Source organism: Somniosus microcephalus, chromosome 1, assembly GCF_052327205.1.
Source record: "Somniosus microcephalus isolate GS21.2 chromosome 1, FLI_Smic_1.0, whole genome shotgun sequence".
In the NCBI taxonomy this organism is placed as follows: domain Eukaryota; kingdom Metazoa; phylum Chordata; class Chondrichthyes; order Squaliformes; family Somniosidae; genus Somniosus; species Somniosus microcephalus.
Genome location: NC_140987.1, coordinates 22,130,912 through 22,152,453, shown reverse-complemented (window position 1 = coordinate 22,152,453; position 21,542 = coordinate 22,130,912). Strand labels below are relative to the sequence as shown.

Genomic DNA, 21,542 nt, shown 5'->3' with positions numbered 1-21,542 from the left:
GTCAGCCTGAGGATTGGGAGAGTATTAGAAACCAGGAAAGGATGACTAAAAAATTGATAGAAACATAGAAAAATAGGAGCAGGAGTCGGCCATTTGGCCCTTCGAGCCTGCTCTGCCATTCAATATGATCATGGCTGATCCTCTATCTCAATACAGGTTGAGTGTCCCGAATCCGGCAACCTCGGGACCGAGGCTGAGTTGGTTTTCGTGTTTATCCGGACCTCGGAACGTGTTTCTGATGTCCGAAGTCTGGAAAGATCGCAACCTGGGCTCGGGCATTTCCGGACTTCGGACATCAGGTTGCGGTTTCACAGGGTGTCCGGATTCCGGAACATTTTACAACCCTGCCACCAATCGAACATTCCGGAACTCCGGATTTTGGATGCTCAACCTGTACCATATGCCTTTTGTGTCTAGAAATCTATCTATCTCCTTCTTAAATATATTCAGTGACTTGGCCTCCACAGCCTTCTGTGGTAGAGAATTCCACAGGTTCACCACCCTCTGAGTGAAGAAATTTCTCCTCATCTCAGTCCTAAATGTCCTACCCCGTATCCTGAGACTGTGACCCCTCGTTCTAGATCCCCCAGCCAGGGGAAACATCCTCCCCGCAGCCAGTCTGTCTAGCCCCGTCAGAATTTTATATGTTTCAATGAGATCCCCTCATTCTTCTAAACTCTAGTGAATACAGGCCTAGTTGACCCAATCTCTCCTCATACGACAGTCCTGCCATCCCAGGAATCAGTCTGGTGAACCTTCGCTGCACTCCCTCTATGGCAAGTATATCCTCTCTTAGGTAAGGAGACCAAAACTGCACACAGATATAGGGAGAAATAGAATATGAGAGTAAACTAGCAAGAAATATAAAAAGATTGTAAGAGCTTGTACAAGTATGTAAAAAGAAAGTAGCGAAAGTAAACATAGGTCCCTTAGAGGCTGAGACAAGAGAAATTATAATGGGCAATAAGAAAATGGCAGAGATGTTAAATAAATATTTTTTATTCATTCCTGGGATGTGGGTGTCGCTGGCAAGGCCAGTATTAATTGCCCATCCCTAAATGTTCTTGAGAAGGTGGTGGTGAGCTGCCTTCTTGAACCACTGCAGTCCCTGTGGTGAAGGTACTCCCACAGTGCTGTTAGGGAGGGAGTTCCAGGATTTTGACCCAGCGACGATGAAGGAATGGTGATATATTTCCAAGTCAGGATGGTGTGTAACTTGGAGGTGATGGTGTTCCCATGCGCCTGCTGCCCTTGTCCTTCTAGGTAGTAGAGGTCGCGGGTTTGGGAGGTGTTGCCGAAGAAGCCTTGGCGAGTTGCTGCAGTGCATCTTGTAGATGGTACACACTGCAGCCACGGTGTGCCGGTGGTGGAGGGAGTGAACGTTTAAGGTGGTGGATGGGGTGCCAATCAAGCAGGCTGCTTTTCCTGAATGGTGTTGAGCTTCTTGAGTGTTGTTGGAGCTGTACTCATCCAGGCAAGTGGAAAGTATTCCATCACACTCCTGACTTGTGCCTTGTAGATGGTGGAAAGGTTTTTGGGAGTCAGGAGGTGAGACACTCGCCGCAGAATACCCAGCCTCTGTCCTGCTCTTGTAACCACATGTGGCTGGTCCAGTTAAGTTTCTGGTCAATGGTGACCCCCAGGATGTTAATGGTGGGGGATTTGGTGATGGTAATGCCGTTGAATGTCAAGGGGCAGTAGTTAGATTCTCGCTTGTTGGAGATAGTTATTGCCTGGCACTTGCCACTTATCAGCCCAAGCCTGAATGTCGTCCAGATCTTGCTGCATGCAGGCATGGACTGCTTCATTATCTGAGGAGTCGCTAATGGAACGGAACACTGTGCAATCATCAGCGAACATCCCCACTTCTGACCTTATGATGGAGGGAAGGTTATTGATGAAGGAGCCGAACATGGTTGAGCCTAGGACACTGCCCTGAGGAACTCCTGCAGTGATGAACTGGAGCTGAGATGATTGACCTCCAACAACCATAACCATCTTCCTTTGTGTTAGGTATGATTCCAGCCGATGGAGAGTCTCTCCCCTGATTCTCATTGACTTCAGTTTTACTAAAGCCCCTTGATGCCACACTCGGTCAAATGCTGCCTTGATGTCAAGGGCAGTCATTCTCACCTCACCTCTGGAATTCAGCTCTACTTGGATCAAGGCTGTAATGAGGTCTGGAGCCGAGTGGTCCTAGCGAAACCCAAACTGGGCATCAGCGAGCAGGTTATTGCTAAGTAAGTGCTGCGTGATAGCACTGTCAACAACACCTTCCATTACTTTGCTGATGATTGAGAGTAGACTGATGGGGCGGTAATTGGCCGGATTGGATTTGTCCTGCTTTTTGTGGCAGTTTTCCACATTGTCGGGTAGATGCCAGTGTGGTAGCTGTACTGGAACAGCTTGGCTAGAAGTGCGGCTAGTTCTGGAGCACAAATATTCAGCACGACAGCCGGGATTTTGTCGGGGCCCATAGACTTTGCTGTATCCAGTGCGCTCAGCTGTTTCTTGATATCATCTGCAGTGAATCAAATTGGCTGAAGACTGGCTTCTGTGATGGCGGGGACCTCAAGAGGAGGCCGATATGGTTCATCCACTTGGTACTTCTGGCTGAATATGGTTGCAAACGCTTCAGCCTTGTCATTTACATTCACGTGCTGGGCTCTGCCATCATTGCAGATGTGAATATTCATGGAGCGTCCTCCTCCCGTTAGTTGTCTAATTAGCCACCACTGTTCACGACTGGATGTGGCAGGACTGCAAAGCTTTGGTCTGATCCGTTGATTATGCAATCGCTTAGCTCTGTCTATAGCATGCTGCTTCCGCTGTTTAGCATGCTGTGTTGCAGCATCCCCAGGTTGGCATCTCATTTTTAGGTACGCCTGGTGCTGCTACTGGAATGTTCATCTGCACTTCTCATTGAACCAGGCTTGATGGTAATGGTAGAGTGAGGGATATACCGGGCCATGAGGTTACAGATTGTGGTGCAATATTTGTAAGGAAATGGTGTTAGGGAAATTGATGAGATTGAAGGCCGATAAATCCCCAGGGCCTGATAATCTACATCCTAGGGTACTTAAGGAAGTGGCCCTAGAAATAGTTGATGCTTTGCAGATCATCTTCCAGCATTCGATGGAATCTGGAACAGTACCCATGGATTGGAGGGTAGCTAATGTTACCCCACTATTCAAAAAAGGTGGTAGAGAGAAAACGGGGAATTACAGACTGGTAAGCCTGACATCGGTAGTGGGGAAAATGCTAGAGTCCATTATAAAAGATGTAATTGCAGAGCACTTGGAAAACAGTGACAGGATCGGACAAAGTCAACATGGATTTACAAAAGGTAAATCGTGCTTGACTAATCTACTGGAATTTTTTGAGGATGAAACTGGTAAAATAAATAAGGTAGAACCAGTGGATGTGGTGCATTTGGACTTTCAGAAGGCTTTTGATAAGGTCCCACATAAGAGATTAGTGTGTAAAGTTAAGGCACATGGGATTGGGGGCAAGGTATTGACTTGGATAGAGAACTGGTTGGCAGACAGAAAGCAAAGAGTTGGAATAAACGGGTCTTTTTCCGAGTGGCAGGCAGTGACTAGTGGGGTACCGCAGGGATCGGTCCCTGGACCCTGTAGTGTATGTACCTTTAAGAGCCCCTGTGTACTGTAATACCGGTAGTGACCACTCGGGTATATAAGCCTGTATAGCATCTTGTATCTTTTAGTTCACCTCCAGACTTTGTTCAGTAAACACCTGTTAAACCAACTCCTGCATTCCGTGTCTCCATTAACACACGGATACAACAGTCGCGATGAATTGGAAACGGACTTACCTGCAATTCGGCAGCACCTCAAGGAGATCGATTCCTCAGACGAAGGTCAAAGAAGAAGAAAAATTAAAAAAAAATTAAAAACTGTGGTTTCACCAGCTAGCCGGGCTGGTGGCAGGTACTGCACTAATCCTTCCTGGGCGGCGGGCTGGGGCTCGATCGGGTGGCTCTGCAGCGGGGCCGAGCAGCGAGTCGGAAGGCGGAGGCAAACAGAGACGGAGGGTGGAGCACTCTGGAGACGGCCGGCGCTGCAAAGCAGGTCGGCGTTCGGACCAAGCAGAGGGAGGGGAAAGTCCCAGAGAGTCCGGCGGGAACGAGTCTTCAACTATTAAAAATATCTGTGTAAATAAAAACCGCGGAGAACAACGTTGTCAGCAGCGGCAGCGGTGGGAAAGCGCGGGAGGCGCCATTTTTTCTCGGCAGGGAAGAAAGGAAAGTGCGGGAGGTGCCATTTTTGATTTTCAGGATGCCTAAGACTGGCAATATTACTGCTTTCGATAGTAATATAGAGGATTGGACCACATATGTGGAAAGAGTGGAGGTATATTGCACAGCGAATGAAGTAGAGGATGATAAAAAGGCATCGGTACTTCTAAATCTGATGGGCGCAAGGACATACGGGCTGTTACGAAACTTAATCACTCCAGCCAAACCGATGGACAAGAATATTAAGGAGATTGTTGATACCCTACAGGAGCACTTAAACCCAACACCGCTGCTGATAGTGGAACGATTCAAATTCTTCAGGAGGAATCAGCACAAGAATGAAAGTAACGCTGGTTACCTCACCGAATTAAGAAAGCTGTCAAAGCACTGCCAATTCGGGGCAGGACTGGCAGCTTCTCTACGAGACAAATTCGTTTGCGGTCTCCTAAGTGAAGGAACACAGAAAAGGCTACTTTCTGAGAAAGATTTGACACTGGACAAGGCTTTCAGTGTGGCTGTATCATACAAAGCAGCAGCAAGAGGAGCTGCAGAGATACAGCAAAAGCCACAGGACTTCGGCACCCATGAAATGACACGGGGTTTCGAGAGATGTTATCGCTGCGGCAGATCCACCCATGACCAGAGGGACTGCTGGTTCAAGGACAAAGCATGCAGGCAATGTGGAAAGATGGGACACATTGCACGTGTATGCCAATCTGGAAACAAAAAATCCACTGACAGAAAAAAAATCAATAAGGAAAAGTACAGAAAGGTACAAATGATGACGGACAGTAGCTCCGAAGACCAGAAGAGCGATAGCGACTCCGGAAACAAGAGACTAAGCTGTCTCAAATTACATAATGTAATTGCCAAAGAAGATTACCAGACCATTTGGGTTACCCTCACGATAGCGGGGTCCCCAGTTAAAATGGAGCTAGATACAGGATCAGCTCTGACCGTCATAAGTCGACGGGATTACGAGCGGCTATTTCCGCATATACCTTTGAAAGACACATCCATTATCTTGAAGACATATACGGGGCAGAAAGTATACCCCAGAGGGAAAATAAGGGTGCCTGTTGTATACAACGGCAAGGAAATACAGAAGTTGTATTTATACGTTCTGCAAGAGGGTGGTCCACCGCTGTTGGGACGTGAATGGATCAGGAAGATACGTTTAGACTGGCACTCCATTCAGGCACTGACGGTGACCAGTAAGAAAAAAAATGATGATGACATCATACCTGAACGATTAAAAGACATCTTGGCCAACGCCAAAGAAGTGTTTCAACAGGAACTAGGAACCTTGAAAGGCGTCACCGCCTCAATAAAAGTGGAAGATGCGGCAATTCCCAAGTTTTTTAAGGCAAGGCCGGTGCCATATGCAATTCGTCCAGCAGTCGAGGCAGAGCTGGAGAATTTGGAAAAGGCAGGCGTGTTATCCAAGGTAGATTGGAGCGAATGGGCAACACCCATCGTCCCGGTCAGGAAGAAAACGTTGAATAATGATAAATCTGAAGAACAGAGAAAAATTCGCATCTGTGGGGACTTCAAGGTGACTGTAAACCCGGTCCTTCACACAGTACAGTATCCTCTTCCGAGGATAGAAGATATTTTCGCCTCACTATCCGGAGGGAAACGTTTCACCAAAATTGACTTGGCACAGGCATATTTACAGATGGAGGTTGAGGAGGCCTCTAAAAAGTATCTCACGATAAACACACACATAGGCCTGTACCAGTACAATCGACTGATTTTCAGAGTAGCATCAGCTCCAGCTATCTGGCAAAGAGCTATGGAGCAAGTCCTGCAAGGGATTCCAGGGACTCAATGCTACCTAGACGACATCCTTGTAACAGGAGAAAACGACAACGAGCACCTTGCCAATTTGGAGCAGGTGCTCACTAGGCTGAGACAACGGAGCCTACGAGGAAATCGCCCCAAGTGCGAATTTTTCCAGAAACAAATATCATATTGTGGCCATATAATTAACGAAGAAGGGTTGCATAAGTCACCTGAAAAAAATTGAAGCGGTCATAAAAGCCCCAGCACCTGAAAATGTCTCACAATTAAGGTCGTTCCTGGGATTGATAAATTACTATCATAAATTTTTACCGAACTTGTCAACTGTTCTGCACCCTCTTAATGCACGCAGTATTCCAGGTGTGGCCTCACCAATACCCTGTATAACTGCAGCAAGACTTCCCTGTTTTTATACTCCATCCCCCTCGCAATAAAAGCCAAGATTCCATTGGCCTTCCTGATCACCTGCTGCACCTGCATACTAACTTTTTGTGTTTCATGCACCAGGACCCCCAGATCCCTTTGTACTGTAGCACTTTGCAGTTTCTCTCCATTTAGATAACAACTTGCTCTTTGATTTTTCTGCCAAAGTGCATAACCTCACACTTTCCAACATTATATTGCATCTGCCAAATCTCTGCCCACTCACTTAGCCTGTCTATGTCCTTTTGCAGGTTTTTTATGTCCTCCTCACTCACTGCTTTCCCTCCCATCTTTGTATCGTCGGCAAACTTGGATATGTTGCACTCGGGCCCTTCCTCCAAATCGTTAATATAGATTGTAAAGAGTTGGGGTCCCAGCACTGACCCCTGCGGAACACCACTAGTTACTGATTTCCAGCCCGAGAATGAACCATTTATCCCAACTCTTTGTTTTCTGTTAGATAGCCAATCTTCCACCCATGCCAGTATATTACCCCCAATCCCGTGATTTCTTATCTTGATCAGTAATCTTTTGTGTGGAACCTTGTCAAATGCCTTTTGGAAGTCCAAATACACTACATCCACTGGTTCCCCTTTATCCACCCTGTATGTTACATCCTCAAAGAATTCGAGCAAATTTGTCAAACATGACTTCCCCTTCATAAAACCATGCTGACTCTGTCCTATTAAATTATGTTTATCCAAATGCTTTGTTACTGTTTCCTTAATAATGGACTCCAACATTTTGCCAACCACAGATGTTAGGCTAACTGGTCTATAGTTTCCAGCTTTTTGTCTACTTCCCTTCTTAAATAAGGGTGTTACATTAGCAGTTTTCCAATCTGCCGGGACCTTTCCTGAGTCCAGGGAGTTTGGGAAAATAATCACCAATGCATCCACAATCCCTACCGTCACTTCTCTCAAGACCCTAGGATGTAGGCCATCAGGTCCGGGGGATTTATCCGCCTTAAGTCTCACTATTTTACTGAGTACCATCTCCTTAGTGATTTTAATCGTGTTTAGCTCCTCCCCCCCCCCCCCCCCCCATTGCCCCCTGTTTGTCCAGTGTTGGGATATTTTTAGTGTCCTCTACTGTAAAGACTGATACAAAATATTTGTTCAGCGTCTTTGCCATCTCCATGTTCCCCGCCACTAGTTTCCCGGTCCCATCCTCTAAGGGACCAACGTTCACTTTAGCCACCCTTTTTCTTTTTATATAGCTGTAGAAACTCTTGCTATCTGTTTTTATATTTTTTGCTAGTTTACTTTCATAATCTATCTTCCCTTTCTTAATTAATCTTTTAGTTATTGTTTGCTGGCTTTTAAATGCTTCCCAATCTTCTATCCTCCCACTAGATTTGGCTGCTTTATATGCCCTTGTTTTCAGTCAGATACTATCCTTTATTACTTTACTAAGCCACGGATGGCTGTCTTTTCTTTTATTCCCCTTTTTCCTCAGTGGAATATATTTATCTTGAAAGATGTGAAATATCTCCTTGAATGTAGACCACTGCTCTTGTACCGTCTTACACTTTAATCTGGGACATTGGCTGAAAGGTATGATTCTGTGAGTATAACTATGTCAGGCTGTTGCTTGACTAGTCTGTGGGGCAGCTCTCCCAATTTTGGCACAAGTCCCCAGATGTTAGTGAGGAGGACTTTGCAGGGTCGACGGAGTTACATAGTATACACGGCACAGAAACAGGGCATTTGGCCCAACCAGTCCATGCTGGCGTTTATGCTCCACACGAGCCTCCTCCAGTCTTTCCACATCAAAATCTATCAGCATAACCCTCGATTCCCTTTTCCTATGTATACTCTCGCATTTCTGGTATCATCCTTGTAAATCTTCTGTGCACCCTCTCCAGTGCCTCTATATCCTTTTTATAATATGGCGACCAGACTGTACACATTTACTCTAAGTGTAGTCTAACCAAGGTTTGATATAGGTTTAGTACAACTGAGTAGCTTGCTAGTTGAGAGTCAACCACATTGCTGTGGGTCTGGAATCGCATATAGGCCAGACCAGGTAACAACGGCAGATTTCCTTCCCTAAAGGACATTCATGAACCAGAAAATTTTTACGTAAATCTGATAGTTTCATGGTCACCATCACTGATACTGATACAGATTTATTTAATTAACTGAATTTAAATTCCCCAGCTGACGTGGTGGGATTTGAACTCACGTCTCTGGATCATTAGTCCAGGCCTCTGGATTACTAGTCCAGTAACATAACCACTATGTTACCGTTCCCAGTAGAAGACACAACAAAGTAACAGAAATAGTGGGAAGCCAAGGGTTTAATGAGAATGAGGAACTTAAAGTAGTCAATATTAGTAAAGAAAAAGTACTGGAGAAATTAATGGGACTAAAAACCGACAAATCCCCTGGACCTGATGGCCTACATCCTAGGATTCTAAAAGAGGCAGCTGCAGAAATAGTGGTTGCATTGGGAGTGATCTTCCAAAATTCCCTAGATTCTGGAATGCTCGCAGTGAATTGGAAGGTAGGAAATGTAACAGCACTATTCAAGAAAGGAGGGAGAGAGAAAACAGGGAACTACTGGCCGGTTCGCCTGACATCAGTCGCCGGAAAATGCTGGAATCCATTATTAAGGAAGTGGTAACAGGGCACTTAGAAAATCATAATATGATTCGGCAGAGTCAACATGGCTTTATGAAAGGAGAATCGTGTTTGACAAATCTATTCGATTTTTGAGGATGTAACTAGCAGGGTAGATAAAGGGGAACCAGTGGATGTAGTATATTTGGAATTTCAAAAGGCATTTGATAAGGTGTCACACGAAAGGTTGTTGCTCATGGTGTTGGGGTAATATATTAGCAGGGATAGAAGATTGATTAAAGGACAGAAAACAGAGAGTAGGAAGTAACTGGCCATTTAAGATTGGCAGGCTGTTGCTAGTGGGGTGCCGCAAGGATCAGTGCTAGGGCCTCAGCTATTTACAATCTATAATACTGACTTAGAGGAAGGGACCGAGTATAATGGATCCATGTTTGCTGACGATACAAAGCTAGATGGGAAAGTGAGCTGTAAGGAGGACACAAAGAGACTGCAAAGTTATACAGACAGGTTAAGTGAGTGGGCAAGAAGGTGGCAGATGGAGTAGGGAAATGTGTGGTTATTCACTTTGGTAGGAAGAATAGAAAAACAGAATATTTTTTTAAATGGTGAGAAACTATGAATTGTTGGTGCTTGGAGAGATTTTTTTTGGGGAGGGGCGGTGTCCTTGTACATGAAATACAGAAAGGTAACATGCAGGCACAGCAAGCAATTAGGAAGGCAAATGGTATGTTGGCCTTTATTGCAAGGGGGTTGGCGTACAAGAGTAAGGATGTCTTGCTGCAATTGTACAGGGCTTTGGTGAGATCACACCTGGAGTATTGTGTACAGTTTTGGTATCCGTACCTAAGGAAGGATACACTTGCCTTAGTGGGGTGCAACGAAGGTTCACTAGACTGATTCTTGGGATGAGAGGAGAGATCGAGTAGAATAGACCTAAACTCTCTGGAGTTTAGAAGAATGAGAAGTTATTTTTTTATATTCGTTCATGGGATGTGGGCGTTGCTGGCGAGGCCAGTATTTATTGCCCATCCCTAATTGCGGCACTGAGGGAGTACCACACTGTCAGAAGTGTCAAAACTTTAGATGAAACATTAAACCAAGCCCCATCTGTTTGTTAAGGTGGTTCAGTTGGAGGTTAAGGATCCTGTGGCATTATTTGAAGAAAATCAGTTTTCCCTATGTCCTGGCTAACTTTCTTCCTGAAACATAATATAACGATAAATAATTGTTTGAATACAGACTTTAACTAAGGTTGACTAGATTGATTCTTGGGATGAGGAGCGGCCAGAGATAAAGATAGGCCCGAGAGCGGACCTGCGGGAGAGCGAGAGGAGCGACCAGAGATAAAGGTGGGCCCGAGAGTGGACCTGCGGGAGAGCGAGAGAAGCGGCCGGAGATAAAGGTGGGCCCGAGAGCGGACCTGCGGGAGAGCGAGGAGCGACCAGAGATAAAGGTGGGCCCGAGAGCGGACCTGCGGGAGAGCGAGAGGAGCGACCGGAGATAAAGGTGGGCCCGAGAGCGGACCTGCGGGAGAGCGAGAGGAGCGACCGGAGATAAAGGTGGGCCCGAGAGCGGACCTGCGGGAGAGCGAGAGGAGCGACCGGAGATAAAGGTGGGCCCGAGAGTGGACCTGCGGGAGAGCGAGAGAAGCGGCCGGAGATAAAGGTGGGCCCGAGAGTGGGCCTGCGGGAGAGCGAGAGAAGCGGCCGGAGATGATAAGACAAAAGTCTTCAACATCAGGCCTAAGTTTTTTTCTATAGCAAAATACTGCAGATGCTGGAAATCCGAAATAACAACAGAAAATGCTGGAAAAACTCAGCAGGCCAGGCAACATCCGTGGAGAGAAAATAGAGTCAACGTTTCGGGTCAAGACTGGAAAAGCACAGGAAATGAAATAGATTAAAAGGCCGGGCTGGGAGAGAACAAAAGAGAAGTGAAGAGACATTAAGAGGTATTCAAGACGAGACGGTGATAGGACTATCACTATCCTATCCACTAGTCCTATCACCATCTCGTCTCGTTTTGAATACTTCTTAATATCTCTTCACTTCTCTTTTGTTCTCTCCCAGCCCGGCCTTTTAATCTATTTCATTTCCTCTGCTTTTCTAGGCTTGACAAAGGGTTTGACCCGAAACTATGACTCTATTTTCTCTCCACGGATGTTGCCTGGCCTGCTGAGTTTTTCCAGCATTTTCTGTTGTGGTTTCTAAGTTTATTTCTGTTAAGTTAGTCAATAGTCTATTAAATAGTGGCATGGCAAGGCACCTCAATCCCATGGAATGCACATCTTGTGCCATATGGGAACTCCAGGACACTTCCAATATCCTGGACGACCACATGTGCAGGAAGTGTCATCAGCTGGAGGAGCTCAAGCTCTGGGTTTTGGAGCTTGAGCAGCAGCTGGCGTCGTTGCAGAGCATCCAGGAGGCTGAGTGCTTCATAGATAACACATTTCAGGATGTGGTCACCCCACAGCGTTAAGAGTGTGCAGGATGAGAGGGAATGAGTGACCGTCATACAGACAAGAAGGACCAGGCTGGTAGTGCAGGAGTCCTGCAGCTACAATCGTGATTCCAAGACAGTATGTTGCCTCCCTGTTGCCAGGGTCAAGGATGTCACTGAGCGGCTACAGAACATTTTGATGGGGGAGGGTGAACAGCCAGACATCGTGGTCCATATCAACGACATACGTAGGAAAGAGGGATGAGGTCCTGCAGGCAGATTATAGGGAGCTAGGAAGGAGATTAAAAAGCAGGATCTCAAAGTATAGATCATAGTATCATAAGGTTTAGATTAGGTATGGAAAAGGACAAGGAAAAATCTAGAGTAAAAATACTTAATTGGAGGAAGACCAATTTCAGTGGGTGGAGAATGGATCTGGCCCTGGTAAATTGGAATCAAAGATTGGCAGGCAAAACTGTAATCGAACAAGGGGCTGCCTTTAAAGGGAAGATGGTTCGGGTACAGTCGAGGTACATTCCCACGAGGGGGAAAGGTGGGGCAGCCAAAATCAGAGCTCCCTGGATGACAAAAGAGATAGAGAGTAAGATGAAGCAGAAAAAGGGGGCGTATGACAGATGTCAGGTTGAGAATACAAGTGAGAACCAGGCTGAATATAGAAAGTTCAGAGGGGAAGTGAAAAAGAAAATTAGAGGGGTAAAGAGAGAGTATGAGAATAGATCGGCAGCTAACATAAAAGGGAATCCAAAAGTCTTTAATACGCATATAAATAGTAAACGGTAGTAAGAGGTGGGGTGGGGCTGATTAGGGACCAAATGGAGGCAGAGGGCATGGCTGAAGTACGAAACAAGCACTTTGCATCTGTCTTTACAAAGGAAGAAGATACTCCCAAATTCATAGCGAAAGAGGAGGTAGTTGAGATACTGGATGGGCTAAAAATTGATAAAGATGAGGTACTTGAAAAGCTGGCTGTACTTAAAGTAGGTAAGTCACCAGGACCGGATGGGATGCATCCTTGGTTGCTCAGGGAAGTTAAGGTGGAAATTGCGGACGAACTGGCCATAATATTCCGATCCTCCTTAGATACAGGGGTGGTGCCAAAGGACTGGAGAATTGCAAATGTTACACCCTTGTTCAAAAAAGGTTGTAAGGATAAACCCAGCAACTACAGGCCAGTCAGTTTAACCTTGGTCGTGGGGAAGCTTTTAGAAATGGTAATCAGGGACAAAATTAACAGTCACTTGGACAGTATGGATTAACTAAGGAAAGCCAGCACAGATTTATTAAAGGAAAATCGTGTTTAAATAACTTGATTGAGTTCTTTGATGAGGTAACAGAAAGGATTGATGAGGGCAATGCGGTTGATGTGGTGAACATGGACTTCCAAAAGGCATTTGATAAAGTGCCACATTATAGGCTTGCTAGCAAAGTTGAAGCCCATGGAATAAAAGGGACAGTGGCAGCATGGATATGAAATTGGCTAAGTGACAGGAAACAGAGTAGTGGTGAACGGTTTTTTTTGGACTGGAGGAAGGTGTACAGTGGTGTTCCCTAGGGCCACTGCTTTTCTTGATATATATTAATGACTTGGAATTGGGTGTACAGGGCACAATTTCAAAATTTCCAAATGACATAAAACTTGGAAGTATAGTGAACAGTGAGGAGGATAGTGATAGACTGCAAGGAGACATAGACAGGCTGGTGGAATAGGCGGACACGTGGCAGATGAAATTTAATAGAGAAAAGTGCGAAATGATACATTTTAGTAGGAAGAACGAGGAGAGGCAATATAAACTAAAAGGTACAATCCTAAAGGTGGTGCATGAACAGAGAGACCTAGGGTTATACGTGCACAAATCGTTGAAGGTGGCAGGGCGGGTTGAGAAAACAGTTAAAAAAGCATACGGTATCCTGGGCTTCATAAATAGAGGCATAGAATACAAAAGCAAGGAAGTTATGATGAACCTTTAAAGAACACTGGTTCAGCCTCAACTGGAGCATTGTGTCCAATTCTGGGCACTGCACTTTAGGAAGGGTGTGAAGGCCTTAGAGAGGTGCAGAAAAGATTTACAAGAATGGTTCCAGGGATGAAGGACTTCAGTTACGTGGTTAGACTGGAGAAGCTGGGGTTGTTCTCCTTAGAGCAGAGAAGGTTGAGAGGAGATTTGATAGAGGTGTTCAAAATCATGAGGGGTCTGGACAGAATAGATAGAGAGAAACTGTTCACATTGGCAAAAGGGTCGAGAACCAGAGGACACAGATTTAAGGTGATTGGCAGAAGAACCAAAGGCGACATGAGGAAAAACTTTTTTACACAGCGAGTGGTTAAGATCTGGAATGCACTGCCTTGAAAGGCAGGGGTGGAGGCAGATTTAATCATGGCTTTCAAAACTGAGTTGGATAAGTACCTGAAGGAAAATAATTTGCAGGGCTACGGGGAAAGGGAAGGGGGAGTGGGACTAGCTGAAGTGCTCTTGCAGAGGATGAATTCATCCCACTCTTCCATCGTCAAGTGTGCCATCGTGGGGGCAGAGATCTCAATTACAATTTAAGTATGGACAGTAAAACTAGAAGCCATATGCTTGCAGTACATATGTTTTCTCAGGCTGAAAACTGTAAGAAGTTCACTGAAATAGGACATGTTTTAAACAAACTGCAACTGCACCAATAAGAGAAATAAATATCCAACATCCCATTCTGGGGTTCAGCTATGATTTATCAACTGTATGACACGGTATCAGCTAAGAAACCAACATAAAGGCCCGGAATTTGTGGTTGTAATAATGGTGAATCTGTCAGCGTTTGCCATAATTACTCTGCAAAACAGAGAGAAACTTCCTGAGTCCGCATATGCGCAGTTAAACGCGGAATTCTGGAAGTTGCTGTCAGTGATACCCTGCTCCTCCACAGGGTCAACTGTTGCAGGCCTCGCTGATTGAAATCAATTATAAATCACTGAATTGACGTGAACTTTTACTTTTTATGTACTATTCTCGCTATAAAAACCCTTGAAAAAGTTAAGCCTTGTTGAATGAGGTGTATCTGAGATTTAACGCCATACTAAGTCATAATTACTGGTGAACAACCTCTCTGGCCCTGAAAAACGAATTATATATTTGTAGATTGTCATTTTCTCTATTTTATGATAAAAATTCTATAGATGTTTAAAGTAATGAAAATGAATTTTGTTTGTTTATGATATTTCAGCTTCTACATTAGTCCCATGTGTATGTCCCAATCTTTATTTCACTTTTGGCAAAATTATTTTAAAAAGTGATTGATAAAACCTACTTTTTACTTCCTGGTTTGCTGTCTCAGAATTCTTCAACGTGATTGGCTGCTTAGCCTGCTTGAGGAGATCACTGTTGCTGGACACCATAGATCCCCTATAGATGGCGCCAGATGGAAAGTCACATCGGAAAAAGTGAAATTGAAGACACAGTGCCTGCTAAAAGTTTGTGGGCAGCTCTTTTGGAGGTTAGCTGCGTGCCATTATACACACACATAAAAAGTTGCCTCAAATTCTGGGTAGTACAACGTGCTGATGACAGCATGGATGCAATTTGCACCCAGTTTGTAAATTATACGGCTACAACACCAGCTCTGAATCACCCAACCACAGCCCTCTGCGATCACCACTCCCTAGTGAGAGCATGGAATCATAGAATTAGTCCTTATTTGCACACAGATCATACAAATAGACTAGGTTTTCCACAAGGTTATCTTTAAACCAGATAGAATGCAAGAGAAAGATCATATATAAGCAAACCAATTTGATTAAAGGAAAACAGTACATTAGTAATCACAAAAAATGACATTGCCAAGAAAAACTGAATACTCTGCAGTGTTTGCCTACCACTACATCTCACCCACAGTCCCCAAAATTCATTTATCAAAGTAGTTAATGTCTGATCAGAAGCATAAAATAAATAAAAATACAAAGTGTACACCCTACCACGTCTTGTCTTTACTTATCTGAAAATGTGCACTAACCTCCATCGGAGACAGCTGCTGTCTGTAAGAAAGGGGAGAGGCATGAGTGAGCACACTTCATTGCAATGATACAAAATCTTTTCTCTGCTGTTTCGTTTAGAAACTAATGTCAATGGTGAATTTAATCAGCTTCCAAAACAAATACGTTCACTCTGAAGTGAAAAGGAAAGGCAGGCCCTGCCGGAATGAGCCAAGAGGCATTTTTTCCAGCAGCTGTTACCACCTCCCTCGTTAACTCCTCCCAATGGCACTTTTTAGCAGATAAAAAAAAGGGTAAGGGAGAGGCTACATTTCTTACTGTAATCCCACAAACAATTTATACGTTAATCTTGAACAAGCGCTAGAATAAAGGAAAATATTTCCAACCATTTGAAGTTGTGCATCCAATCTTACTGTAGGAGACAATCTGCTGCTCAGTAGGCCAACTACCGAATAAAAAGTTTCCGTTTTCCACCTAAGTGGCTCCATGAAGTAACATTATAAAGAAAAGCCCACCCGGACAAGGAAAAATATTCCATTTGATATAAAGGGAATGAAATATAGAGCATTTGACTATAGCTATCTATGTGACAGCTGAAACACACAAACTCTGGTGACACCATGGGAGTGAATATCCTCAGAGCTTCACCCACCACTGCCAGAACTTAGCACGTAAACGGGGTTTCCGCCTGACCTCCACCCATGTTATGGCAGCGGAGTGGTATAAGTTCCAAAGAAATCCACCACCCCTCGGCTCTCGACCAATTTCCAATATAAAAGTTCAGGTGAGAACATAAGAACATAAGAAATAAGAGCAGGAGTAGGCCAATCGGCCCCTCGAGCCTGCTCCGCCATTCAATAAGATCATGGCTGATCTGATCCTAACTGCCAATCCACTATCACAGAACCATCTCCTGCATCTAACAGAATTAGACACACGAAATAGGAGCAGGATCAGGCTACATGGCCCCTGGGCCCGCTCTGCTACCCACAGGGCCATGACCGATCCGAACCTAGACTCATGTCCAAATTCCTGCCCGCTCCCCGTAACCCTTAATTCCCTTTACTTCTAGGAAACTGTCTATTTCTGTTTTAAATTTATGTAATGATGTAGCTTCTACAGCTTTTTGGGGCAGCATATTCCATGGACCTACCACCCTCTGAGTGAAGTAGTTCCTCCTCATCTCAGTTTTGAAAGAGCAGCCCCTTATTCTAAGACTATGCCCCCTAGTTCTAGTTTCACCCATCATCGGGAACATCTTCCCTGCATCCACCCAATCCAACCCCTTCACAATCTTATATGTTTCAATAAGATCGCCTCTCATTCTTCTGAACTCCAATGAGTAGAGTCCCAATCTACTCAACCTCTCCTCATATGTCCATCTTCTCATCCCCGGGATTAACCGAGTGAACCTTCTTTGTACTGACTCGAGAGCAAGTATGTCCTTTCTTAAGTATGGACACCAAAACTGTACGCAGTATTCCAGGTGCGGTCTCACCAATACCTTGTACAACTGAAGCAATACCTCCCTATTTTTATATTCTATCCCCCTAGCAATGAAAGCCAACATTCCATTGGCCTTCTTAATCACTTGCTGCACCTGCATACTAACCTTTTGAGTTTCGTGCACCAGGACCCCCAGATCCCTTTGTACTTCAGTACTTTCCAGTCTCTTGCCATTAAGATAATAACTTGCTCTACGATTTTTCCTGCCAAAGTGCATAACCTCACACTTCCCAGTATTGTATTCCATCTGCCAAATCTCTGCCAACTTACTTAGCCTGTCTATGTCCCCTTGAAGGTTTTTTTATGTCCTCCTCACTCACTACTTTCCCCCCCATCTTAGTATCATCTGCAAACTTTGATACATTACACTCGGTCCCCTCCTCCAAATCGTTAATATAGATTGTAAAGAGTTGGGGACCCAGCACTGACCGCTGCGGAACACCACTAGTTACTGATTCCCAGTCTGAGAATGAACCATTTATACCAACTCTCTGCCTTCTATTAGATAGCCAATCCTCTATCCATGCCAGAATATTACCCCCAATCCCGTGATTTTTTATCTTAAGCAATAATCTTTTGTGTGGCACCTTGTCAAATGCCTTTTGGAAGTCTAAATACACTACGTCCACTGCTTCCCCTTTATCCACCCTATATGTTACTTCCTCAAAGAACTCCAGCAAATTTGTCAAACATGACTTCCCCTTCATAAAACCATGCTGACTTTGTCCTATTAAATTATGATTATCCAAATGTCCTGTTACTGTCTCCTTAATAATGGACTCCAAAATTTTACCTACCACAGATGTTAGGCTAACCGGTCTATAGTTTCCAGCCTTCTGTCTACTGCCCTTTTTAAATAAGGGTGTTACATTAGCAGTTTTCCAGTCTGCCGGGACCATTGTCGAGTCCAGGGAGTTTTGGAAAATTATTACCAATGCATCCACAATCCCTACCGCCACTTCCCTCAAGACCCTAGGATGTAAGCCATCAGGTCCAGGTGATTTATCCGCCTTGAGTCCCATTATTTTACCGAGTACCACTTCCTTAGTGATTTTGATCGTGTTTAGCTCCTCCCCCCCTTTAGCCCCCTGTTTGTCCAATGTTGGGATATTCTTAGTGTCTTCTACTGTAAAGACTGATATAAAATATTCATTCAGTGTTTTTGCCATCTCCATATTTCCCACCATTAATTTCCCGGTCCCATCCTCTAAGGGACCAACATTTACTTTAGCCACCCTTTTTCTTTTTATATAACTATAAAAACTCTTACTATCTGTTTTTATATTTTTTGCTAATTTACTTTCATAATCTATCTTCCCTTTCTTAATCAATCTTTTTGTTATTTTTTGCTGTCTTTTAAAGTTTTCCCAATCCTCTATCCTCCCACTGGATTTGGCTACCTTATATGCCCTTGTTTTTAGTCGAATACTATCCTTAATTTCTTTACTTAGCCACGGATGGCTGTCTTTTCTTTTACACCCTTTTCTTCTCAGTGGAATATATATTTTTTGGAAGTTGTAAAATAACTCCTTAAATGTACACCACTGATCATGTATCGTCTTACCCTTTAATCTATTTTCCCAATCCACTCTACTCAATTCCGCTCTCATACCTTCATAGTCTCCTTTATTCAAGCTTAGCACGCTTGTTTGAGATCCAACCTTCTCACCCTCTAATTGAATATGGAATTCAACCATGTTATGGTCACTCATTCCAAGGGGATCCTTTACTAGGACATTTTTAATTAATCCTGTCTCGTTACACAGGACCAGATCTAAGGTTGCTTGCCCCCTGGTCGGTTCAGTTACATACTGCTCAAGAAACCCATCCCTAATACACTCAATGAACTCATCCTCAAGGCAGCCCTGCCCAATTTGATTTGTCCAATTAATATGATAGTTAAAATCCCCCATAATTATAGGTGTTCCCTTATTACAAGCCTCAACTATTTCCTGATTGATACTCCGTCCAACAGAGTTGCCACCGTTCGGAGGCCTATAGACTACGCCCACTAGTGTTTTTTTCCCCTTATTATTCCTTACCTCCACCCAAACTGTTTCATTGTCCTCATCTTTTGACCCAATATCATTTCTCTGTATTACAGTGATTCCTTCCTTTATTAACATAGTCACCCCACCTCCCCTTCCTTCCTGCCTATCCTTCCTGATCGTTAAATAACCTGGTATGTTTAATTCTCAGGCATTGTCACCCTGCAGCCATGTTTCTGTAATGGCCACAAGATCATACCCATATGTAGTTATTTGTGCCATTAACTCATCTATTTTGTTACGAATGCTACGTGCATTCAGATAGAGAACTTTCAAAGATGTTTTGTGACACTTAGTTCCTGCTTTTGCCCTTTTTATTACTTTACCTTTTACTCCATACCTTCTGCCCCTTCCTGACATGCTCTGGTTTTTAATTTCCCCACTGCTACCTATGTCTATGACCTTCTCTGTTGTCATTTGTATTATTTGCTCTCTAGGAACCTCCCCCCCACTAGTTAGTTTAAAGCCCTCTCTACAGCCCTAGTTATATGATCCGCCAGGACTCTAGTCCCAGCACTGGCCAAGTGAAGCCCATCCCAACGGAACAGCTCCCTCCTGCCCCAGTACTGGTGCCAGTGTCCCAGGAAGCAAAACCCATTTCTCCCACACCAGTCTTTGAGCCACGCATTTAACTCTCTAATTTTATTTGTCCTAGCCAAATTCGCTCGTGGCTCAGGTAATAATCCAGACCCTTGTGGTTCTGCTTTTTAATTTGGCCCCTAGCTGCTCAAACTCCCTCAGCAGAACCTCCTTCCTTGTCCTATCTATGTCGTTGGTACCAGATTATTGCAATTTGGGAAACATGCTGAAGTATTCAGTAGATGAGGCTGATCAGCATCAGACATGCATACAGATTCTGCTACCATTAAATAGGTAGCTTAAGTTTGCTGATGAACAAAAATACAAAAATAAAGAAATGCATCTGTCCCTCCTTCTTACAGAATTTGGGTAGTCAACACTTTATCTTTTTGCCCAGAACTCTATTATTGCAGGTTGATCTCCCGTGGTGTTATATATAAGTTGGAGAATATGGCCTCTCACTTCTCTCTGCTGTCTTCATGTTTCGGTTTCTCTCTGTCTCTTCTCTTCAGCATCTCTCTCTTCTGCGTCTCCTTCCCTAACTCTTTTTCCTTCTCTCTGTTCTCCAGCTTCTCTCTCTGTTTTTCTTTTCTTTTGGGAGAGAGATGGTGTTGTGGGGTGGGAAAATGACCTGCACATTGCCTTTGGGGTAGGGATTGCAACGAAAATGTGGCTCCTAACAGCTCCCTTCCCATTCCCTTCCCCTAATCACTCAGATTTCCTCCCACTCCCTCCCTCCCATTGCACCCCTAACCTAAGGGTTACGTACAAACATTACAGATAGGTATGGATGCATTTAAAATGAGAAAAAGAAAGAAAGACTTGCATTTATCTAGAGTCTGTCTCAACCTCAGCTTTACAGCCAATTAAGTACTTTTTTGAGGTGTAGTCACTGTTGTAATGTAGGAAACGTGTTAGCCAATTTGTGAACAATGACGTTCAGGAAAAGACCAGCTGGTCCATTAAACCTGTCACATGTCATGATGCAATTAACAGTGCATCAGAACAGGGGTCAGAGTAGGGGAAAAATGGTAAAAAGACAAAATTAAAAGCTCCATATCTGAACGCACGCAGCATTCGTAACAAGATAGATGAGTTGACAGCACAAATAGAAATAAATAGGTATGATCTGATAGCCTTTGCAAGGTTGCAAGGTGACCAAGGCTGGGAACTGAATATTTTGGGGTATTTGCCATTTCGTAAGGATAGGCAAAAAGGAAAAGGAGGTGGTGTAGCTCTGTTAATAAGGGATAAGATCAGTGCAGTATTGAGAAATGATATTGGCCTAGAAGATAAAGACATAGGCCTAGAAATTCAGTTTGCACAGTTTTGGGGCGCTAAAGTCGGGCGCTCGGTAAATTTAGCGCCCGCCGGAAACTGCAGGTCAACTCGCCGAAATTCAGTGAAGTTGGACCAGATTCTGGCCGAGCGCTGAAACTGGCGCTGCAATGCTGTGTTCAGGCGCTAATCCGGCGATGCGGCTTGATATCGCCGATTCCGGGCGCAGCGCAGGTGCGGTCATGTGTTGAGTGTCAGCAGACACCTTGACGCCGGCCAGCTCTTAAAGGGGGGTCAACTTTGACTGCTGCCACGCCCTGCATGCTGTAGCGCTGCAACTAGGCCTCAGCACTGGTGGTGTGCCAAAACAGCGCCTGGAGGAATGGAGAGGGCCCGTGACAGAGCACAGCGCTTCTCTGAGCATGCGCTGAGTGTGCTCATCCATGGGGTACACAAGAAAAGACGGATTGTGTGCCCGGCTAGTGGCAGGAAGGCTCCCAGGAGCCAGTTCAGGAACGCCTGGAGCAGAATTGCCCGCAGGGTCTCATCCAACTGCGATGTTCCCAGGAGTGCGGACCAGTGCCGCAGGAAATTCAATGACCTCAGTCGGATGGTGAAGGTGAGTACCC

The 21,542-nt window shown here is 44.5% G+C and overlaps 1 protein-coding gene across 1 annotated transcript in view; it reads right to left on the bottom strand.

Moving 5' to 3' along the window:
• rgs12b (regulator of G protein signaling 12b) overlaps positions 1-21,542 on the bottom strand; it is a 335,452-nt gene that overhangs the window by 130,447 nt on the left and 183,463 nt on the right. Inside the window, exon 4 of the mRNA XM_085975353.1 lies at positions 15,523-15,544. Coding sequence (XP_085831479.1) covers positions 15,523-15,544 — 22 coding nt within the window. The remainder of the gene's footprint in view (positions 1-15,522; positions 15,545-21,542) is intronic.